This window comes from Urocampus carinirostris, chromosome 6 (genome assembly GCF_059441175.1).
Source record: "Urocampus carinirostris isolate Australia breed hairy pipefish chromosome 6, RoL_Ucar_1.0, whole genome shotgun sequence".
Lineage (NCBI taxonomy): Eukaryota > Metazoa > Chordata > Actinopteri > Syngnathiformes > Syngnathidae > Urocampus > Urocampus carinirostris.
Window position 1 is genome coordinate 16,499,891 of NC_142354.1, and position 24,999 is coordinate 16,524,889.

Sequence of the window (24,999 nt, forward strand, 5' to 3'; positions counted from 1 at the left end):
ACATGAGGAAAATGAAGAAACCTTGAGAAGGGACCCCACATGAGGTAATCCGCCTTCCATGAGGACCAAGCTGCAATGGATGTTTTAATAACAATTAATACACAGATATTGTCAACAGGGAATATAGGTCTTTCATAAACCATTGAATAGAAGTGTGTTTCAAGACTAGATTTAAACAGTTACACTGAGATTACAGATTAAATCTCAGGGGGCAGAGCATTCCATAGCACGTCCCTCTGAAAGTATTTATCTCGTTACAAATACCATATACTGGATACTCGCATTGAAGTTGATTCCCTAAAACTGCTTTAAAACAGCCACACAACCAAGGAACTAGAACAAAATTAGTATACCAACCTGTGGAATCAGTAAAACCTTCATATTTCTTTGTCTGGCTTCTGCAATCTTGGGATCTTGCAGATGAATGAACAAAACAGTCCATATGCTTATCCGTTTTGGCATCATGCCACTCAGATTTACCTCTCCATTTCTAGGTCCTGCCCAAAATGTTTTTTTTGTTCAGGCACGGTGAATTGCAAAACGAATTCCATAGATACAAAGACCAAAATTCAGCACATTTTTACTATAAATTATCTGCTCACGTTTGCCCTTGTTGATGGAGTTGGGATTTTGTATTATTTGTTAATGTGACCTCCATTTTTTTTTATTTTGATTTGATTTGTTTGTTATTGCAACATCCAATGCAGCCTGGTCATCCTGGAAGGGGGTTACTTCATGTGCGGTCCTTTCTTAATGTTTCTTCACTTTCCTCATGCTGAGGTTTTTGAGTTTTTCCTTGCCCTCATGTAGGTTTCAGATCAGGGGATGGTGTTATAATAGTCAGTGGTCTCTGCAGCTCTTTGAGACTTGAGATTAAAGGCTATACAAAAAAAATGACTTGACTTGACCTGTATAAGCCACACCGCCTTCTGTGGCACTGCCTAGTATTCGCTACTACTCCAGACACAATCAAATATGCACATATCAACTGAACTCCGATTTCAGTATTTTGTTTGATAGGTGTAAATGTTGCTGTGCGTGATGTGAGTCTGTAGATTCAAGAGAGTATCTCCTGTGTCTGAAATAATGTCTGCCCGGACGCCCGGGGCGTGTATCTTTTACGCCGGGCGTACAACTTACAAAACGTCTCCGACCGGGTGGCCGACAACTTTTTCAAGGAAAAAAAATCAATCTGGTGTTTTTTTGTTTTTTTTTTAAGATCAAACGTTTGCTTTATTCCGATTTCGCAATCTTGGTTCGGTTTGGAAATTTCGGTTTGTTTGGCAATTTGCCTACTCGGCAGCCAATCAGAAGCCTGCATCGAATAACTTCGTGCTTCCGGACTTTGCCGAGTGTTATCAGGTCGTGGATTTGCATATCATTTTGTAAAGAAGACGCAAGAAAAATGGATAAGTGGTTAGGAATCAAGCCAAAACCGCAGCCCCATAAGAAAAATTCAAAAGAAGCTAACAACATTTATGACGCTACAAAACGTAAATGTACATTAAAAGCTCTCCCGAGCGTTATATCATTTTCCAAAGTAGATGCACAAAGAACACAAGAAAAATGAAGTAATTAGGAATCAAGCCAAAACCTCAGCCCCAGAAGAAATATTCAAAAGATGCTAAAAAAAATGTATGACGCTACAAAACGTAAACGTACACTAAAAGCATCGTGGAAAGAGGAGTTCACGTGGCTTGTGGCAGATGACGCAACGCAAACATTGGATGAATGAAGATGAGTAAATACAGGTACATATTGATGGCAGATGGAAATCAGAGATGTCATATACATGAAATGAAGTAGATTTATAATAAACTTAATTTTAAAGTGTTTTTCTGTTATATATTCTGATTATCAATCCTTAATACTTTGCAACAATGTTTTTTTTTGCGATTAGTCGTCTTATTGTGTTTCAAGTTGGGAAAAATGGGGCAGGCATTTTTATGGCCGGGCAGGCAACTTTTCAGACTTGTCTGCCCTGGTGTCCGCTAACTTTTTGTCATGAGTTTCAGACACCGGTATCTCCATGACAAAAATTAAGTTATCTCATATTCTGTGCTTGAGGAAAGGCTGGTGATGGTTGATGCGTTATCACATCATGTGCGAAGTTTATTTATTTGTCCAGTTTGATCCTTCTTAATAGTAGGGAATGGGCAAATTAGTTTTTAACTATTTCATATTGAGCAGAATAGCTGGTTACGCAAACAATTTTAGCTATGAGCACAGTCCTGGAATGACTTAAGCTCGTATGTAGAGGTACCACTGTATTTTTAATCGTAACCTATACGTAGGAATTTTGGTTTTAATTCATTTATTTAATTTGTTTTTACAGTTAATAGTTAAAGGTTTTCTATTGTTTCTTCAAATGCTCGGGGGTACGAAACGTAAAAGGAAAGCTCTTTCCTGTTTCGCTGAACAAATCAATTCTGATCTTTTCTTTTTTTTAAGAATACCATTCTACTCAGGAGAATATCATTTTTTGGAGGTCACAATCAGGCAACAACATATGGCTTTCTCATGGTACTGAGCAATCAGCTGTTGTGATTCAAATGAAATGTCATTTTCACAATATGTGACACAGACCGTCATTACATTTGTCATTTTATTGTAAATAATGGTCTCACCTTCCTAATTGCTAACATATATGCTTACAGCACAAAAAAGAAAACCTCTTGTGCGCTCCCTTCTCAAGGTTTCTTCACTTACCTTATGTTGAGGTTTTGAATTTTTCCTTGCCCTGATTAAGGTTTTAGATCAGGGGATGCTGTAGTTTACAATAATCTGTGTTCTGTGTGGCTTTTGAGACTCCTTGTGATAGAGGGCTGTAGAAATAAATATGACTTGATTTGACTTAACGTTGTCGTTAATGATCTGTGCCCTTTGTAAGTAGCAGAGTAACACACTATATCGTAACGGCAAATATTTTACTCGTAACACATTACAGTACTCGTCACCGAGAAAAGTAATTGTCCCAGCACTGTCTATGAGTGACGTATTTCGGGGCCCCTTTGCAGGTACGACAGTGGCAGCTAGCCGGGCCGACGATCCGAGCGTTTCCTGGCTTTGATGCGACCCGAGTGTACCTGGAGCATGTCCACAGTGGGCCTGACTGCCCAGGAGACATCTTTTCACGTAGAACACCCCTTCCTGTGGGGCAGCTATTGTCACAGAATGGCTGGATCCAAGTCATCGTGGAGCTACCCCCACGACCTGGATAAGTGAGTGCTCTGCCTGGTTTTGACATGGCGGAATGTTGCATGCTTGAGAGTGAGTGGTACTCATCGTTTTTATCCTTAGCAGCTTCTACTTCACTATGAAATCTGCACACCCGGATCATGGATCTCAAGGCCAGCACAAGAATCCGCCATCGCTAAGTTACGAAAGTAAGAGTCACGCTTGTTCAACTCTTTTCTTTCTGTCGCCCGTGATGCTAAATTTATTAACCGCATGTGACAATAGCACGACTGTTTGTTTTTTGGGGGGGCCCCGGTGCTGTGCAATGCTCTGCCCCAGGGGTCGGAAACCTTTTTGACCCATATATCGACAAATATAACAATTTTAAGTTGTCTCCCTTCTGCAATTACTTATGCTAGTTGAGGCTCATTATTTTCAAAAATAATGTTTTCAAAACAAGGTGCAAGCTCCTTTGAGAAAATGTTCCAAAATACTGCAAACGAGAATACTGACATATAAAATTGTAATGATTTACCTTCGGTGCAGACGGCGCTGGGCAGAACGAAGTTTGCTACATGCATATCTCCACTCACCCCTTCCACTCACCCAATCAAATTGCTCTGTGTGCTTGGCTGGCGTCTCTGGCTGTTTATAGTTTTTCTGTGGGTTATAAAGTGTCTCAAAGTGAACCTAAATTGTTTAATGAGCTTCAATATAAAGTATTCCTTAACGATGTACTGCCAAAATGGGTTCTGTTTTTGTGACACCTTGACTGTAAACTGTAGTGGGGAGTATGCTTTAATATACTGAACTGAACCATTTACACTACAAGCGCTGCGTAGGCCAAGCACGCACTAGACTGCGCCTATCTGAATTCAAATGCTAAAGCTGAGATTTGTATAAGTTTAATTTTATTTCAAACACCAACACCTACTACCTATGAAATTCCGTCTGCAAACTCAGTAGAAGTGTTTAAATTAGGGCTTAAAATTCAATGGCATGAGTGTTGACTTCACACTCTTGTCTTCTTGTCCTTGAGGAAGAAGGAGGAGCGTGCATTTTGAGCTATCGTACCGGCAGTCCGCAGAACACTTTAAGACTTTTTGTTTTTAAGGGCTATACAAATAAACACTTGTTTCATGCATGCAAGGTAGGAAGACCATCTCCGTTATTTATATTTATATTTATTGTTCCATATTGGAAATATATTCAAAATTCCATAATTAAAGTGTTAGCATGCAATAATAGCCTGAACTGTTTTAAAACCTGGTATGCGCTAATTGCCATACTGGCATAAGACAACTATTGAAAACGATATCATTTTGAAATCCAGTATTTTTCTGTTGTTTCCTACAATTTCATCAGGCGTTGGTAATGTTATAATCGCATGAAAAATCTGTAAACAGTGAGGCCACGAATCCACGAGAAATGCTTTAATTAATTATTCGCTAACTAAAGCTTGTATTGTCCCATTATGTGGAGTTTTAGAAGGTGTTTTTATGAAATAAGACTAGGTGAAACTATTATTTTCAAAATCTAACAGTTTTTATCTTTTTTCTCGAAAAGCAATTATTGTCAGTAATGCCATTTTATTGCTTTTATTTTTTTTAATAGTTCCCCATACTGTTTTTTTGAACAACATTCAGATTGACTGTGTATGAATATTGTTACAACTGCACAAACTAATATCATGTAAGAGTTTGTCAAAAACAATGGCCACAGTATCAGAAAGGTAGTTATTAAAACTATGTTTATTACGATTGTGGTTGTCAATTTGCTTTGAATACTTTGATGACCTTATTAGTGACTCGATTGGTTGGAAGAACCTCAAGAATGGAAACTAGTGCCAGGATCAAATATTTTTTTTTTTAGAAAAGAATGTTTTTTTAATTATTTTGTTGTTGTTGTTGTCATTTATTTGTTCAGAATATGCATCACAATCAGTGCAAGGCTTCCTGTCAAATGAAAACATGTAATAATGGAAAAAAAGAAGAACGAGGAAGCTACATAAACCACAAAACGAAGTAATAGAAAACAAGACATATTCAGAAAGGAGTAAGAAGAAGCATTGTTTTTTAGCTCTCACCCCTTTACAAAAAACAAACAAATATAAATGTATGTACATATATACACCGACATACTTGCATAAAAACTCATACAATCCCATATGTATAATTTCACATGGATATATGCATTCATATTCACATACACATATTTAAATATATGCATAACCACATTTTATATATATTATATATATTACATCTATATCCATCCCTCCATCCATTATCTGCACCACTTATCCTCAGTAGGGTCGCGGGAGTGCTGGAGCCCATCTCATCTATCTTTAGGCAGTGGGCAGGGGACACCCTGAACTGGTTGCCAGACCAGTTGTAGGCCACATGGAGACATATAGTACAACCATTCACTCGCTCATTCACACCTAGGGACAATTTGGACCGGCCAATTAACCTGACATGCATGTTTTTGGAATGTGGAGGAAACGCACGCAAGCACAGGTAGAGCATGCAAACTCCACACAGGAGGCTCGATCTTGTGCCCTCAGAACTGTGCCGCACACGCGCTAACCGCTGCTCCGCCGTGCTGCCCTTACATATATATATTGAATATAAATATACACATACACTTACATACACATATTCACAAATATAAATCAATATATATGTGTATATTTTCATAGCCGATTTTGTACACTGTTCTCTCAAATACAATTTGGTAACATGTAGCTAAGTTTAGTCATCATACCTGACCAAGTGATACTTTTCCCCGTATTTTTTTTTTTTTTTTTGATCATGTGAATTTGTGTATGCCGTATAAACATTTTTTTGTACGAAAAAAAACAACCCCCCCCAAAAAACCCAGGAAGACCGATCTCGTCTTGCACATTTTGGCTGTAATCCGGATCGTCTTGGTCAAGGTAAATAACGGCAACGTCATCATAGATTGCCAATAGTGTCGCGGTATTATACATAGTCCGTCTTGATGTGAGTAAATAGGTGCCGCGTTGTTTGTACCGTTTAGCATCGCTCAATAAGGGGAGCAATTAGCTGAGGTTGACTGGTAAGAGCTATTTTCATCTTGATTGCATTTTCTCTCATTGCTCATACTGACAGTGTGCTTCACTTTACTTAACGTGTCAGCTGAGCCCTTGTATGACGATTTGGGGCCCCAGGGCGAAACCAAGACAGTAAAATATTACCTGTCAAACAGCAAGGTTTTCTCTTATTTTTATGGTTTTGATGTTGGCTTAGAAAATGTCACAGGACAACAACAAAGCAGTATAAAATAAAGGAAAGTACTCTGGATTGGCCGGTCCAAATTGTCCCTAGGTGGGAATGAGCGAGCGAGTTGTCTGTCCCTGTGTGCCCTGCGATTGGCTGGCAACCAGTTCAGGGTGTCCCCTGCTCACTGCCCGATGATTGCTGGGATGGGCTCCAGCACCCCCGCGACCCTACTGAGGATAAGCGGTGCAGCTAATGAGATGAGATGAGAATAATAATAATAATAATAATAATGATAGGGGTTAGTGAGGACCATTGTAAGTACCGGTAATTGTATAGGAAACTCTTGGGATAATCGCCGATAGTCTTTTGTGGCCATGTTACTATAAAAAATTTCAATATCTACGAATAAAATGTTGTAATTTTTGAAATATTATGATCCTCAGTGACATCAGAATTTGTTCTCTGTATTCATGAGTAGTGTAAAATTCAGTCTATAAGCAGCGACTTATTTCCCACGCTTTCAAACCTGGCTTATGCAATGATGCGACTAGTCAAGTTAACCCATAATCACAAGAAGTCCTTTCAGGATGACCATTGCAAGGGCATCAACAAAGAATACACAGACACCATCAACATCAAATATAAGTCAATTATATGCTAAAGGATATGAGTGTGTAAGTCTAGATTTAAGCAGTTCCACTAAGGTTGCAGATTGAATCTCAGAAGGAAGAGCATTCCACAATACCAGAGCAATGGTATTGGAGAAATGGAGATCGCTCTCAAACCTGCGGATCTCTTCTTGGCTCTTGGGATCACTAGTAGACCAGCATTTTCAGAGCGAAGGCTCGAGACCAGAATATAGGGGCAAATTAGATCTGAAAGATATGAGGGAGCAAGTCTATGCATGATTTTGTATACTACCAACAGAACCTTAATATCACATCCTAAACAGACAGGGAGCCAGTGCAGGTCAGCCAAAATTGAGGTATTGTAATCAAACTTTCTTGACTTAGTTAAAAACCATGCTTCAGCATTTTTTACCAGCTGCAGGCTTTTGATGCAAGACTTCAGGAGACCGAAGAGGAGTACATTACAGTAATAGAGACGGGAGGTTACAAACGCATGCAACAGTGTCAAAGAGGATTTTGGGGTTATTTTTATGTAAATGTAAATGGTCTGCATTTATCTAGCGCTTTTCAGGTCAATGAAGACCTTCCACTGCACTTTACAATGTGCTTCACACATACACCGATAGCAGCGTCAGCCGTGCAAGGCAACCACCCGCTATCGGGGACATTAGGGATTCAGTGTCTTGCCCAAGGACACTTCGACATATAACACGGAAGAGCCGGGAATCGAACCTGCGACCTCTTGATACCGAGTGTTCTACCTCCTCAGCCAATGCCGCCCCAGCCAGTTTATATTCAGCAAATGCTTTAGAGAAATAGTCTGTTTTAGCAGAGACAAGGGCTGCTTTATATTTCATCAATGACACGATTTTCTAAACAAAACTAAACTAGCTTGCAATTATCAGTATTAAGCCTGCAAATAGAGTTTTTTTGCAGGCTTAATACTGTCAAAAAGGTTTGAAATTATATTAAACGATCTTTTCTTAAAGGAGCTGGACGGAATTTGGAACTTTTATACTCGCGGCCACCATCTCCTGGCTTGTGTCATCATTGCAGCCTCTGTCAGCTCGTTCATGATGCGCGTGCAAGTATGTACATTTTTTAGCTGCGCTGAAATAAACTACTTTTTTAATCTTTCAAGGGATTTGGGTTGGCGTTTGGACTGTCCGAGAAGTAAACCTTTACTTACTTACATTATTCTCATGTAACACTAACAAAAAAACATTATATCACTCTCCAGAGCTCCCCCATTCCCCTTACCTAATGTGTTCTGCTCCGAACAGCTTTGTTAAAAGTAAGATAATAACAAATAGGCATGGTAGAGTATAATACCTCCTTGAACTAATTTTTAATAGAGAAAATATTTAGGTTTTAACTTTTAAAGGCCACCTCAATTGATGCAGCCCACATTTTGATTTATTTAATATTTTTTCATCCTTCCTTCAAAATGTTCAGTGAATCTCAATGTGCTCATTAGTTACCATATTTTCCAGTCTACAAGACACACTCAAAAACCCCATTATGGCCAAAAATTTGCAAGTGTGCCTTATAACCTGGTGTGAGTTACATACCACAGAACAGGAATCAAACCCAAGTAGTCTCTGTGAGCGTGCCGACACTCCATTACAATGACATGCAACAAGGCATTAGACTTTATCTCATTATCACACTATTTCACTCTTTTCCACCAACAAATAATAAAGAATACAACAAGGGCAGCACGGCAGCTGAGCACTTAACACGTCCACGGCACGGTTCTGAGGTCATGGGTTCAAATCCAGCTACCAGCTTTCCTTTGCGAGGTATGCATGTTCTCCCCGTGCTTGCGTGGGTTTCCTCCGGGCACTCCGGTTTCCTCCCACATCCCAAAAACATGCATGTCAGGTCAATTTACCGGTCAAAATTGTCCCAAGGTTGAGTGAGCTAGTGAGTTGTTTGTCTCTGTGCCCTGTGACTGGCTGGCAACCAGTTCAGGATGTCCCCTACCCACTGCCCAAAGACAGCTGGGATGTACGCATACATTCTGTATTAAGCCAGAGGTTATTGACGCACAGGTAAGGAAGTGGAGAGACTGTTTGACTCAAAATGCACTCTGCAAATCAGTGTTGTGGCACTCAGAGTAAAAAGAGTGTGATAAGCTCTAATGTAATTTCCTATGTCATCTGTACCACTGGTGGTCCAGCAGTAATGTGTTGGCACTCTCGCCGCGACTTCTTGGGTTCATTTCCCATTGCATTATAGTTCTGCGATTTTGGTCAGAGGCACATATTAATGCATTGCATTAATGCACTAATATGCACATACGGAAGATCTTACTGTAGTCTCAATTTAATGCCCCTTGTTCCAGTCATTAAGTAATCTTTTGATGTTTTTGAGCTATACCAATCACAGTGTTTGTTTTCCAACGACTTAAGTTTGAATGTATCATTCTTTCTTTTCTGCTAGGACTTAAACACAGTTCCAACACCCTGAAATTACCTCCCAAGAAGTCCCGGCCCTCCCTCCTCTCACTGTCCTGCAGCACCGACCCAGCCGCGCCAAGTCCGGCTGAGGAAGACCAGGTGGTCCCTCCATTCCAACGCCTCTCCGTGTTAGAGCGCAGCAGTCCGCCTCAGACTCCGGACAGGTGCTCCAAGCCGCTGCCGCCCATCCCGCCGCATAGCGAACTCTCATCAGATCTAGCCGTGGACAACGAAGTGGAGTTCTTCAACAGCACGGACGAGAGCTGCTGCCTGGTTTCCCATCAGTGTTCAAAACCCTCTCCCTTCCGGACAGGACTTCCCAATCGGAGAAGCTTCAGGGACTGCGGACGGATTAACCATGCGTACTACGATGGGCCTTTAGGACCGCAGAGCCCCAGACAGCCTCAACCGCAGCAGCTCCCTGCACTATCCTCGCAGCAGAAAGACGCGCAGGAGCCTCAACGCCATGAACTGCCAACCGCCTGCCAACGGCAGCGGGACAAATCTCAGAAAAAACTTCACCGTTCTCAGTCCGGACCAGCCGGATCCTTTAACAAGCCTTCCCTACTCCGCATGAATCGCTCCGCCTTAAACGCTGATCACAAAACAGAGCATCCTCCGCCCATCCCGCCGCGGACAACCAAGACAGCAGATCTTGCACAATATCTGGGAGGTAATCATTCTATATCTTGTTACCAGATGGTCTTAAGTTTGATTTTAATATTGATGTCATTGCTTGGCAATATAACAAGGAATGCAAACACATTTTTATCTGTGAATTCAGGACATACCTAATTAAAAGCCATATGCTCAAATTTAAGAAGTCTGTTTTATCTTAGCACGAGCCGCAACGGATTGAAAGCCGACCTCTTAAACAGCCTTAAAAATTAAATCATTCACGTCCATTTTGTACATTTTAAGCCCGGCGTACACTCGCCAAACGCGTGGGTAATTGACCCCTTTGGCTGCAGAACGCCAACGCTGCCATGTCCCCACACACCTGACCCCTTTAATGACTAAGTTGTTTTTCAGTTCAGCTCCGACTTGTTTATGTCACGTGTTTTCAAATCATGTGACCATTGAAGATGGTGATCACAAAGATGAGAGCGTATTTACTACGCTAACGAAATAAAATGAGGGCTGCGTCGCATAAATTATGAGCTTTATGTTTACAGACGAAGATGCCAGAGCAACCATACTGAGAATAGTGCCAGATTGCAACGTTGAAGTCGTCTTTTTGTGTTGTCATTCGTGGCTTTCTGCGGTACCAGGCCAAATTGCATTTGCTTGTTACCATTCCTCATGGATTAAAGGAAACTTCCGCAACCTGACATTAATGGCGATGATATGGAAAGAGAAATATAGCATTTTTTACAGATAACTTCCACTTTTTTTAATTCGGATGAATAAATGAAGGACTTGATCCGTCAAGTCAAGTCATGTTTATTTGTATAGCCCTTAGTCACAAAGAGTCTCAAAGGGCTGCGCAGATCAAAGACCATTGCAAACTATTATTGTATACTTGATCTGTGGGTAAAAAAGATGAAATATCGTAAGTATGTTGCAAATATTGAATAGAGTACTATCAAACGTCCTGTTTTGCTCCCGTTATGCATTACTGTACTTATTTTATTTTGTTGTTTTACCTTAAAAACGAAAGTTTGGGTGCGCTGTACACAGGTTTTTACAGTAGAATATTACCGAATTTGCGCAATGGTTGATCAGTCGAAAATATCGCTGACCACAATTGCTAAACAATAAATACAACTACTTACCTTGGCCCACAGGACACATTAGGTCTATTTTTGGTAACAATATCGAAATCACTCACGTGGACGTTTTATAATGAATACGGTAATTCTCGATGGCTTGCTTTCCTCTTTCTTTTTTTCCCTTGTTCTTTTCTTCGCTTCCCCTTGCCCACACTGAAACGTGAGTTCACCATTGCTGTTTTTAGATTCAATTCAGACTTCTTTTTCATTTGCTTGGTTTGTGACAAGAAAAGTGAAACTACAACGTATACCGATTTTTAACCTATAATAAGGGGGTACACGAGTGCGCGTGTTATACAGAAATAAATTTGAATAATGTTTGCAAAAACATGGATTCATTTCTCTTGAAGGTCGTCATAAACGTCTCCAGAATTGCAGTGTTTCGTATTTAGAGCGCATGCGTTGTGGAAAAAAGAAGCTCACCGTTTTTCTTCGGTGCCATCGTTAAAAATAAACTGCACTGTATTTTAAAATGTAGCATAAAGTAGAGGCTTGTAATCTGGAATTTACGATAGTTTATATGACCGAAATAATCCGCTTATGGAGCAGGCGTTTCCATCGTAGTGTCTAAAGGACAGCTGAAAATAGCTCACCAGCAGTGTTGGGCACGTTATTAATAGTTACTTGCTACTTCTTCCGAAAATTAACTGTGTTAGTAGTTGAATTACTCTATAGTTAAAGTATTTAGTCACCATGGAAAGTAACTATTTCCGTTACTTTAAAGATAAGTCGTTGTATGTCAAAAATCTTGATTTTTTTCAAACAAATGCGTAAGAACGTAGTAAACCTGAGTTTACTTAAAAAGAGCTGTCTTCAGGTCCCAAATGGCTTTTGTTGTTTTTGTTGCTTAAATTCCCGAGTTCACAGTTATTATGTAAAATCATGCACAGGAAGAAACAAACGAAAAAACATAACGAAAGGAAAAAGAGAGATAAAAGAAGAAAATAGAATAACCTTTACATTTTTATATAAATACATTAACACTGGTAAGCACAGGAAATATATTTAGAATATTTATAAATCTACAAAAAAAGGAAGTGCAAAATAAATTTAACTTTTTTATGATCAACAAATTTTAAGTACTCCACACAGAATCTCCCCAAAAATGCAAATCGACCAATCACAAGTCATCTCGGAGGGAACCAGCTGGTGGTTAGCCGGCCCCCTTAGTTCACTTCCAAGAGCCGGCTCACAGACGTATCGTTTGGAAACGACACGAGTCCGTGTGCTGTCAGATATCGGGCTCACATTGTTCACCAATCAGCCCTCATTCGCATTTTCTTTCGGTGCATTTGTGAATACTATATTTGTAATCGCTATCTAACTATATGGTATTTTGAATGGTTACTTGATCCGAAAAACGTGACGTAACAAACTCAGAGGAGAGCTCAGCTTCAGGACACACCACCGTTGGTGTTCTTGAGCCAAAATAACGCACCGCTTTTGACCGCCAGTAAGTTGTGAATATGCCATGTCCTTCACCTCTGTGGTAACTAACCACCGGGCAGCGGACCAGTACAGGTCCGTGCTTGGTTTTGAGCTGTACTGAAAGAAAAAAATAGTTGCGATTGCTTATTGCTTATCCCGTATTTAACCCCTTAACGTCGGACGGTTGAGAAAAAAATATGTGTCTGTATGTTGTCACCATTCACTGAAATACATCATGTCACATATCATTGGAATGCTTAAACTCTTCGAATTTAAGCTCCATTTCATAATGTACTCAGTACAGAAAAGTCACGATCAGTCTTAAAGAAGATACCCGAAAACTATGTAATCGGTATACCTCACCAAATATTTGCTGTGATAGTCAGCTCATGACACAATTCTCCGCAAACATGGTCTTGTGACATCCACAACATTGCAGTAAAACCACCCGTGTAAAATATTCACTCTAAAACACACGATAATGCTGACAGATAGTAAAAAACCCACCTAAAAGCATTTCTGCATCGTTAGACCTTCCTTGTTTCACCGCATAATTCCCGTTTACAAGTAGACAGACTCGTAAGGCTGCCAGCCTCTGAACCTTACATTGACACTACTCTCTACTAATTGGAAGCTTTTTTTCACAGTTGACTGCCCGCATTAGCCTAAGAGGGCCTGTATTGATACGTACATCCTCTCCTTTAGCTTCAAAAGTGATAAATTCTAATGATGATAGACACAATGATTAGCCAATGAATAAATGTATGCATATTTACAGTGTGTATTCAAATCAGAACCAACGCAAACGTGAGTAACGCAACTTGGGAAATAGTTTCACACGCGATAATCACACTCAAGTGTGCACAATCAGTGATTGACATCTGGGAAGAGATATCAAACATTTACAACTCTATTACAATATCTAGAAAATGGCCTAAGTCAAATACATGGTTGAATAGGTTTTACAGCTGTGCACTTGTCGTCTCCAAACGGCCACTTTTTGAAACGCCTAAACATATCCCTAGAAAAATGTGTCAAATACAATATTTAGTTTTTCAGATTGTGATCACATTTGACTTTGGACCAGGTTATTCTTCATGCTATTGTCCCAGCTGTTTTAGAGATAAGATATCCATGCCAGACTCTTCTGCAGGCATGTGGAATAAAAACTCAATGTTAGTAGCACTTGCAGTGATTATTTTAGTTGGAGACAAAACTTCAAAGTCCCACCTTTCAAAGGAGACCAAAGCCGTCCACCTTCTCCATTTTTTTTTACTTGTAAAAAAATGTAAACATTGGATACAACAGGACTTGAACCTGGATCGTGGCAGTGAGAGCGCCGTTGATGGCGTAGGAAAAACATTCGATTTTATCCCTTCACCACAATACTGTTGCTTTGTCAGAATTCAATGCCACAATACTACATTACAACATCGTACAATGTCGCACCGTAATTATTTGACTGCCGCATTAAAGGGTGTGCTTTGAAAATATTGTCAGACATTAAACTGGTCCGTGGTACAAAAAAAGGCTCAGACCAATATTTTACCTTGTGCACCAAGCGTCATGCTAACAACTTAGTTTTTCATGGGTGTTGTGTTCCAAAAGATCCTGCGATAGTCAAAACCCACAAAGTAGAAAGCTTTATTCATTCGTTTTTTTATTTATGACTCTATAATACATTGAAACCATAAATACAAACCAGATTTACATGCTCAAGTATTTGTTTAACAAATAAAAGTACTCTACTTTACAAACGTTTTATTTATTTCACGAATAACTTCTGTACCGTCAAATTATACATTTAAAAATAATTTTGCTGCTTGTATTAAGGACACGATCCACTTTTATTTTACATGATACTTTGTCGCCACCACGTGGACGTTATAAAAAACGGTATTTACCGTATTTTCCGCACTATAGGGCACACCGGGTTATAGGGCGCACCCCCAAAAAATAGTTTTTGGTCCTATATCTTCTATAGATAAGGCGCACCGGATTATAAGGCGCTACAATGGGAACGTCGACAAAACAGTCAGATGATTCAGTCCAACTGATTACCCCCTTAACATTCCCAAAGCTTGCAAAGAAGCAAATACGTGTTGTAGACACGTGCGGTTGCGGTGTCCGTACGATGTCACTCAAATGCATCATTTCAAATATCATTCCGAAGGTTAAAGTCTTGGGATTCAAGAAATGCCAAACATTTCTTAGTTTCTATTTTCTTTTTCGCTCGCAACTTTACTGTGCATATGACAATAAACACTTGGAATTGAGTTTAATTCACTCAACTCATCACAGCAACATCAAGATCGTTCTAAAACAAGATACTGGGAAAAGCCGCATAGCTCACCTAAGTTCTCACGTTCAATAATGATACGCAATCATGGTCTTCTTACAACCGTGAGTGAAGTAAATCCAGGAGAGTAAATTATTTGCAAATACAGACTAATAAAACATGTTTCTTTATGGTGTACTTTAGCAAGCTTGCTAAGCTTGCTACGCCATTGCTAAACTCGGCCAATTGCAGGGTTTGTTTTGGCCATCTAGCCAATCCGAGGCTCCGAATAACTTCAGCCAATAGCGATCGATTTAACGGATGATTGACACATCGTTTTCGGCCAATTGCAGGGTTTGTTTCGGCTCTCTAGCCTATCCGAGGCTCCGAATAACTTTAGCCAATAGTGATCGATTCAAATGATGATTGACACATTGGTTAGCCAATCAAACGCTGGTATATAAATCCCAGCATACACCGCGGACTACTCCACGTTCGGGGGAAAATCGAGTCGGCGGCTGTTGCGTAAGTTGCGAGACCTTGTGATTTAATGTTGAGCCATATATAAGGCGCACTGTATTACAAGGCGCATGGTCAGCTTTTGAAAAAAAATAAGAATTTTAGGTGCGCCTTATAGTGCGGAAAGTACGGTACTCTCCGTTTGGCAACCCAAAATGTTGAAAGAGCCATTTTGGACCAACACCCCCGCTCCCCAAAATATGTCTGGAGCCACAAAAAATGAAAAGCCTTATATTAGCCTTATAAGGAAAGAAGCATACTGGACTGATCTATACTCATTGGAAAATGTTTAGAACATGATTTTTTCCTTTTTACAGAAGATGTATATTTTTCCGTTATCAAACTTTTTGGAAAAAACGCCAGGGAGCCAATACGGAGCGCCAAATTTGCTATAGAGTAGGTTTAGCGGGTTGAGAAGTCGGTGTTGGCGTTAGAAAGCATCATCCTCTGCCTTTGGGTGCTTTTGTTTGTCCAGAGCATTTTGTTTACACAATACAGAAACTTGTTAAAGTTAAAAATGTTTGCGCGTACGTAACAAAGATTTATCGATTTATTGTTCAGCACAAGCAGAACAGGGGTGGGGAATCTGCTTAGCCAATCAGAATGTAAAACACAATACTCGATGAAATTCTGCAAACTAGCGAAATCGCAATATGTACGCGATACAGCAAGTGATCACTGTAGTAGTTTGCATGCGCGACCCGGACAAGTGGATGCTGGTAGTGAGCTGTCTCTAGTGGTAGTCTGTGGAACTGGTCCTGATTTAGATTTTCCCTTCATATAGCAAGCTGCCCTGTTTACGGACGAGATTGATTTTAGTGCTAGATTTTGTATGGAATGTATATTTAAGGTATATATAAGTATGTACAAGGCTTGTATAAGTAACTTGTATTGTTTTGAAACTGAAAAATAAACGTTTAATAAAATAATATGCTCTATAACAACGTAGGCTAAATGATAAAGCATTGTACTGAAAGACAAAGTTACACATTAGGCGTTGACATTCTGTGGTCTGTGAAGCCCTCTGAGACTCCTTGTGATTAAGGGCTATACAAATAAACATGACTTGACTATAAAAAATAAATAGAGTTGAGTTTAACTAACTTTTGGAGGATGCGCTTTAAGAGTTTATCCTCCGGATTAAAAAGTGGATGAAAAAAAGCGATCCAACCATTTTCTCAACTGCATCAATTCCACTTTCAAAAGAAACGGCTCGCCTCTTCCTTATACTTTACACCAACCATATCAAATGGATGCACGAGATATTAAACAATAAAAATGTTCTTAGCGCGCTAGAGATACAGTGCAGTGTGTTTACACACAAACTAGGAAGTAGAAGCCAGATTTCCTCTTCGGTGTGGATCCTGGGTGACGTCTCACAGCGCCACCACATGCCGGTAGCGCGGAAAGAAGCACTACAGTACTGTACTCTACTCGGATAAAGCTGCACACAATACAAAATCTAACTTACAGAAATGTCTGGATATTTTTCGACATCCTGAAAAAAATGTTTGTACCTATTGTTTTGCGTAAGTCGAATGGTCGTAAGTAGGGGAGCGTCTGTATTACGCTCTGCCATCACATACACTGCGTGAAAGGCATGTATGACTGGTGGGAAGAGCACTAAGCATTAGTAGAATGTAGTAGGAAGGAAGTGCAGAACACCGGCAATAACTGAAATAGCGAGGGGTCTCTGCACTGGAATTCTCATGTTTGGAAGTGCTGCTATATACCATTAAAACAAATGTTGTGTCCTCCTGGCAGACATCCGCCGCTGGTCAGCAGAGGTGTCATACAGCGACAAAGACAAACCGCCAAAGCTTCCACCGAGGGACCCCATGTTCTTAGGAGTTTCCCGGACCCCCAGCCCGAAAAGCCTCCCCATCTACGTCAACGGCGTGATGCCCACCACCCAGAGCTTTGCTCCGGACCCGAAATACGTCAGTCGGGGATTACAGAGACAAAACAGCGAGGGTTCACCTTGCATCCTACCCATCGTGGACAACGAAGGCAAAAAGGCCAGCAGTACTCACTACTACCTTCTCCCTCACCGGCCCGCTTTCGTGGACTCCGAGTCGGTGGAAAATTTCCTGCAGACCTTGGACAGCCCGAACTCGGACTGGGACCGCCACCCGAGGCGGAAAGCACCCGTGGATCTAGTTTGAGGGTCCTCGTCATGCTCCATAGTGCTGCTTTTAGTTGTCAACCCGTTAGAAACTGAAAGAAGTTGGGTGGGCTAGCACCCAATCCAGTTACTGCTGATTCGGATCACCACAGGTGAAATTTGGATTTTCTTTTTTTACGGTGTGGAAGGTGCAAGCAGGCCTTGGACCTCAAACTCTCAGTGTTTCATGTCAGTGATGCTTCATTGGGTTTTATTTTATTTCTTACATGTTTGCTGCTTTTTATCTCATCTGGGAAAAAGATCAGTAACGTAACCATGTAACACTCGGAATACTGGAATACTAAGTCTCTCGTTAGGTTTAATTACCGTATTTTTCGGACTATAAGGCACACCCGGAAGCCCCAATTTGGTCCGAAATTTGACCGTGCGCCTCACATGCGCTGACCCCCATTGCATAACAAGGGTGGCAGCGGGTATCGAACCAGGTACCAATTGTAAGAGCACTGGATGCTCACCTCCAAGGTTGTTCACAATTGCAACGAGAATATAACCCCATATCGCAGCAGGGAGAGTATTGGACCCGATTCACAAGACCAACATATAAAACATGAAAAGGCTTTAGGTCTCATTGCATTATCACACTATTTTTAGTCAGAGTACCAGATATTTTAAAGTAGAGAGAATGTTGTTTAACTTTTACTTATCTCAAACAAACTTTTGTAAGTGACAAACGTGAATACGTGAGGACATGAGTATATCAATATATTATCCTCGACGTCGTTCTTTTCATTCAGTTCAGAACAACCAAATTACTTCCCACAATGCCTTCCTCGTCATTTAGTTCAGAATTTTGTGCGCTCTGTAAAGGCAGCTGTATCCCGGACCAGTTTATTGTCTGACAATATTATCGTTGCCTGGCTTAGTAATAACATCAATTTGGTACCGTCACTTAAAATACTGTGCTAACATAAGACCTAATGCCTTCTCATGTTACGGCTGTTTCCCTCGGAGTTTAGTAAATAGGACTATAAGCCGCAATCTGGGTTAATTCCCTATATCCCGGGTCGTCTAGTGGACAGGATCTGGCACACTCTACGCCACAATTTGGGGTGGATTCCCTTCGCATCCTATCTTATGCAATTTTGATCAGTGATGTATTCCGACCTATCAATCTATTGCATAAAGGCTACGCCATTTGTTTATATTTGGGCAACCCTAGCCCTTACAGTAGTTTGAATTCCCATGCGCTTTATAGTCCGGTGCGCCTTATGTATGATATATCACAAAACACTAATTTTGGGAGGTGCGCTTTATAATCCTGTACCTCTTATAGTGCGGAGAATACGGTAATTAAACACCAATATATTGGCTTGCAAAAAATGCAGTAGCTTAGTAGGCATTGAACAAAACATTACTGGTTAGAAAGTGCACATAAATACAAATTGTCCCCAAGAAAATTATATAATGTATATAAATCAACTATTATAATTCTAATGAATTAATCTTAAAAATTAAATTGGATAAAAATAGATTTCTTCGAACATTTAATTCAATGATCATTTGCATACCAGTAAAGGGAGTCTGCGTAATCCCTTATACGACACTACACGGAAACAGGAGTTTAGAAGAAATATTTATTGGATTTATTGTTGATTTCGAAAATACTACTCAGCCCTAAAATCATTATATAATTTATTTACGACTCCAATGAAAGTTTGTAGCACTCGAGTTTCCACTGTATGTAAAGGGATGATTATGCCTGTAGCTTAGCATGAAATTCAAGTGCACTTTGTGGACACTCAAACATAGCTGTACTCGATGTTTAGCGAAACTCCCTGCCTCCTTTGTTTTTTTTTTTTATTTTATTTTGTTTGTTTTTTGGTTTAGATCCTGTTCGGCTTAGCAAACGCAAGATCTTTTGTCACAACTGCTTCCGAACTTTAGCATAAAAAGAGTTTGTGCAAAGTCACCACCCTGTTTCTCAATTCGGTCGGACACCGATTTAAAGTGGATATAAAAGGTCTACACACCCCTGTTTGAAAGAAAGAGCGAGATACAGGAAAATTAATAACAGTGGCCTCACAAAATAAGGATTAAAAACTGAAAAACTAGGTTCGCAAAAGTATTACTAGAGATGTGGATGTTAAGATTTCAACTTTTCTTGAGCCATGGTACTTTTTTAAAATCAAACTACAAACTAAAAACACTGTCCCTCAAAAATGTGTAAAAACTAAATCCTGGCACCAGTTTGTGTTTTTTTAGAAAGCGTAAATTGGCAGTATGTTTTTTCTTATCGTTTGTGGCCACCGTGGTTATTTGTTTTGGTTAATCACTTGGCTGTAATTTCAGATTTAATATATTTTTTAACCAGTTCATCCAAGCTTTGCTATATTTTTATCTTGTGTTTCTATAAAAATAGCAAATACTTAAAATCAGCAGAAAGTATTTTTTTGCAGGGGTCAACGCAGTGTTCACGGGCAACAGGTAGATCCCTACGACCACATGTGTAGCCCACGGACTGGTTCTGAAAATATATCATTGGTTAGGATTAGGGTTAGGGGTTAGGGTTAGGGTTATTGGATTTTCGAATAAATCTGGCATAATGTTTAGTGGTTGACTAAGCCTACGTTAACACTAATTGTTACAAAGTGGTGATAACGTTGCCCCAACCCAAAGACAACCAGGAACCGTCAGCAGGGGAGAAAGATGTCCGGAGTTGCGTCCTCAGTGGTGCCCCAAAGACACAGGCAATTAAGGGATCCGTGAACTGTGAATAACATAGTAATAACCTAATAACAACATCGTTCTTACATGTTATATCAGAACTGCGTATCAAACTGTTATCACTTGGCGCTAATCAGTAACGAAAAATAGCACTTTGCTTTAAAAATGTTAGCGACCCCTTTTCTAGTAGAACTAATTTGTTTTACTACATTCTTTGTTTTTTTTTAAAACAATAATTAAAATCATACACAATGTTTTACTTTGTTTTTTTCACAGTACAATCTTAAATGGCTTCATCCAACAAAATAGGTTATTAAATATTCTTTCCTGTCCTACCTACCTCATGAGAAAATAATTAGTATATATAAAACAAACACAAAAACAAAACAAAAAAAGATATGTGCAACCATTTACTCGTATGGAAGAATGTTGCAGTTACTTGGGTAATCCTTAGAAGAAACCAATAGCAATGTTTTTTTTTTTGCAAAGTTGAAATTAGGCAAACATCTGTGGCACACTCGACAAAGTCTCACAGCACCCTTGTGCGCTGCGGAACATTGGTTGAAAAACACTGCTATGTAAGGTCTGTTCAACGTCGTTCTATGTTTTAGTAAGTTTAGTAAGTTTTTCTTCCCCAACTTGTAAAAAAACTGTTTAGAAATCCTTTGACTCAGTTTCATTTGAAAAAGTAAGCAATTTGAAAAAACTTGACAGGGTGTGTAGACTTTTATCTTTGGATAGATGACTTTTTTTAACACGGAAAAAGTTTTGGTTTGACGATGTTCACCCAATTCCACGAATGGAAAAATCAGCCAGTGTCTGTCGTCCGCCGAGGTGACTGTTTTACCTGTGGCTGAATTTGTTACTGTATGGGCCGCCGTCTGGGCCATAATTCATGATTGGCTCCTACACTGGCAACTGAAACGCTATGATACTTAAGCGTGAAAGGAAAAGTATTTCAAAAGCGTACACGTCTGCTGGTGAAATGCTTTCAAACACACTGGTCAAACATTTGTTTTTATACAAATGTGTCAAACACGCTCATTTGCAGTATTGTAATGGTATCATAAACGCATGTCAAAAAATTGCACGCATACTGGTAAAATGCTTCCAAAAACACTGGTCAAACAATTGTTTTCATTGAAACATGTCAAACACACTCATTTACAGGACTGAAACGGTCTTATAAACACATGTGAAAAAAATTGCACGCATACTGGTTAAATACTTTCCAACACACTGGTCAAACATTTGTTCTCATTCAAATATGTCAAACACGCTCATTTAAAGTACTAAATTGGTCTCATGAACACATGTCAAAAGATTTCACGCGTACTGGTCAAATGCTTTCAAACACTGGTCAAAAGCACTCTTCACTTAAAAGTGAAGTGCATCATTTGAACTGTCTTAAAAAAATGAAAGTATAATATTTTTTTTTATTAAATAGGTGTTAACAATGTCAAACTGAGTTAAAAGAGCACTTAGAATTTTTTTTACACCGCGTCATCTGCTTTTATCATAATTTTAGCAAAGCTGTTCAGGACGGAACTCATTAGGTAGAAGTAATAGGGGCGAAGGCTGTGGCGTGGGGGGTAATTTTATGCTTGTCCCTGTGTTTTTTATTTTGTCTTCATTTGTTAGTGTAGCATGAAAATGGTGAAAGAAAGAGATGGCCTGTTTTAAATACAGACCAAACGCCAACCGAAACTCCAAGAAAGATAAAAAAAGAGATTTCATTTAAGCGCATTGTAGAAATGCTCATATTTGTACGTGCAGCAAAAGGAGCTTGACAGAGGCTGCAATGACGGCACAAGCCAAGGTGGCACAATGTGGCAGCAGCCAGTAAAAAATTTCGGAATTGCGTACACTTCCTTTAAGCGAAACACCTTCGCTCACAGTACTGAGATGCATGCATGCATGCATACATCATGGTGAAATATACTCACAAACGCATGTCAAATGCTGTTCCACAAGCTGAGGAAATATTTTACCCTTATTTATGAACACAAGATTTCGCCAGCATGTTTAAAAGCAATAAAAACAGTACTGCGATGCATGCATATATAATGGTGAAATATACACATAAACATATGCCAAATGCTTGCACACACACTGGTGAAATGTTTGTATTCATAAAGAAATGTGTTAAGTGTAAACTTGACTTGAAACTCAAAAGAAGGCGAGAAGACATCAAAGAATTTTGAGGACAGGGAGAAGGGCTCTGTGTTAAGAAAGTTCCATCCCTTCCTAAAGCTCTCCTCCGAGCCCCCTCTTTTTATTAAATCTTCAAAGGTTACAAAAACCACATCAGCCCTAAAGGCTGTGCATATCAAGGAACAGCAACATGATTGTCCGAAAGTGACATTGACACAAAAGTCAAAACAACTAGTCCAAATAAGGAACTGGCATCTCATGCAATCTTTGCACTGACTAATAATAACAATTTATCAATAGGTAAAACATTTTACCAACGTCTGTGAAAGCGTTTGAAATGTGTTTGAGTATTTTTCATCCTCATTTATACATGCATCTTAGTACTGTGAACAAACGGGTCTCACTTAAGTAAATGAGCACTTTTGACTACTGTGTTTAGAAACGTTTTACCATGAAGTGTGTACGTTTTTGACGTGTGTTTGAGACCATCTCAGTACAGTAAGTGACCATATTTTAAAAATGTTTGACTAGTGTGTTTGAAAGCGTTTGCTCATTTGTAACTTTTTGATCTGTGTTTATGAGAACATTTCAGTGCTGGGAGCATGTTTGACTTGCTTTTATGAAAACAAACGCTTGACCAATGTGTTTAAAAGCATTTGACCATGATGTCCTCAGCTTTTGACAGGTGTTTCCTTTCACGCTTATGTCTGAGAGCATTTCAAGTGCAAGTGTGAGAGCCAATCATAAATCACGGCCCAGACGGCGCCCCATGTTACTGCTATTGTAAAGTAGGCGGGAAAAAGCTATTCTGGATTTTGGGGGGCACAGTTCGTAACATACTGACACCCACAGGACCCGAACAGTCCTCCTTTCAGTCGCCACCCTTGAGTTGATCTTCCATCTCTTACGTTGCAATTAACTCAAAAGCTAATCTCAAAAAGATGTTTTATAGAGTGTATGCCCATCTTAAGTGAATGTATTCTTACTGAAATTCATTGTTTTATATTAAGTGGTCAAGCTGTGAGTCATTGTTTGGAACACATTTGCTACCTCCCTCGATACGAATCCTCCATTTCACATTGTCCGCCATTTTGGGGCATGATCTTTCTTATTTGATTTTTTTTTTTTTTTTTTTTGAACTGCAAATGAGTATTAGGTAAGCATGGAAAAAGGAAAGAAAAATCGTACCGTTGCTTTCAAATATATAATTTGTAACAGGAGCATAACAGTACTTTACTCAACAGTTATTATAAACTCACAATATTTCACCCAAAAATCCCCCCAAAATCCTCAATTTGTGCATCCACATTGAACAACTGGGCCTGGTTCATGCTACAGTTACCTTTTCGATATCATTGAAGTCAAAAATTGAAGATCAAATATATTTTTTGTATGTAAAACTCTCATTTGCTAAAAATTAAACCGTTGGTTCTATGTATTTTAAAGTTTTATATTTAATCTGATTACCAATGATCCAATGGGTTTACCCCACCCTCTTTCATTCAAAAATAAGGATTTGAAGGGTCATTGTGTAGTATTCAGTGCCTCCTAATGGTTAAAAAACATTCTTCATAAAAGAAAAACAATATTGAGTTGAATAGCAGGCAAGAATACATAAACTATCATTTAGACGAGCAAATATAGAATACCCTTAGGTTGATGAGTTTGCATTAAATACATAAAATAAGGCTAACCTGCAGGCGAGCTAATTTTCCGCCATCTTGCAGCTATGGGTACCTGGAAAACCAAAAACCTCTGAAATATGGGTAAAAATAATTGGAAGAAAAATGGTGCGTTTTGGTCATTGAGTTCCCGTAGTTTGTGACCTTCCTTGTTGTTTTCCGAACTGATCTTCGGTAGAACTACACATCACGGCAACATGTACTGGTCAAATATTACACAGTGTCCCTTTGAATGTTGTTTTTATTCCCCTCATTCCATACTGACCCTCTGGTAAATCCACACATCGACGGATTGTTTTGTGGACTCGGTTGAGGTGATGAGTACCTCTGTGAAAATAGAGACGGTCTCAAAACACTTTGCGAAAGAAGCTTCGCTCTGCTCTGGGTTTACCTTCAGAGAATAGACACAGTTTTTCCTGTTCTGCTCATGCATTCCTACCTGACATGATTGCAGTGGGTGTGGCCTGACAGACTGGCTGCTGGCAGCCGACAGAGTAAAAAAATAAAATAAACATATATATATATATATATATATATATATATATATATATATATATATATATATATATATATATATATATATATATATATATATATATATATATATATATATATATATATATATATATATATATATATATCTCACACTACCGTTCCAAAGTTTAGGGGTCAACCATACAGTTTTGTGTTTTCCATGATAAACTCAACATTTTTTTTTTGTCAAATGAGTTGTCCAATGTTGTGTTGGCTTGCCCATCTTAATCTTTTCCTTTTGTTTTCCAGTCTCAGATATAGCTTTTTCTTTGC

The 24,999-nt window shown here is 39.3% G+C and overlaps 1 protein-coding gene across 1 annotated transcript in view; it reads left to right on the plus strand.

Annotated features, from left to right (window-relative positions):
* Positions 1–24,702, plus strand: part of errfi1a (ERBB receptor feedback inhibitor 1a) — a 32,751-nt gene extending 8,049 nt beyond the window's left edge. Inside the window, exons 2-5 of the mRNA XM_088338060.1 lie at positions 3,018–3,221; positions 3,304–3,386; positions 9,494–10,183; positions 17,272–24,702. Coding sequence (XP_088194186.1) covers positions 3,070–3,221; positions 3,304–3,386; positions 9,494–10,183; positions 17,272–17,672 — 1,326 coding nt within the window. The 5' untranslated portion in view covers positions 3,018–3,069 and the 3' untranslated portion in view covers positions 17,673–24,702. The remainder of the gene's footprint in view (positions 1–3,017; positions 3,222–3,303; positions 3,387–9,493; positions 10,184–17,271) is intronic.
* Positions 24,703–24,999: the final 297 nt, after the last annotated feature.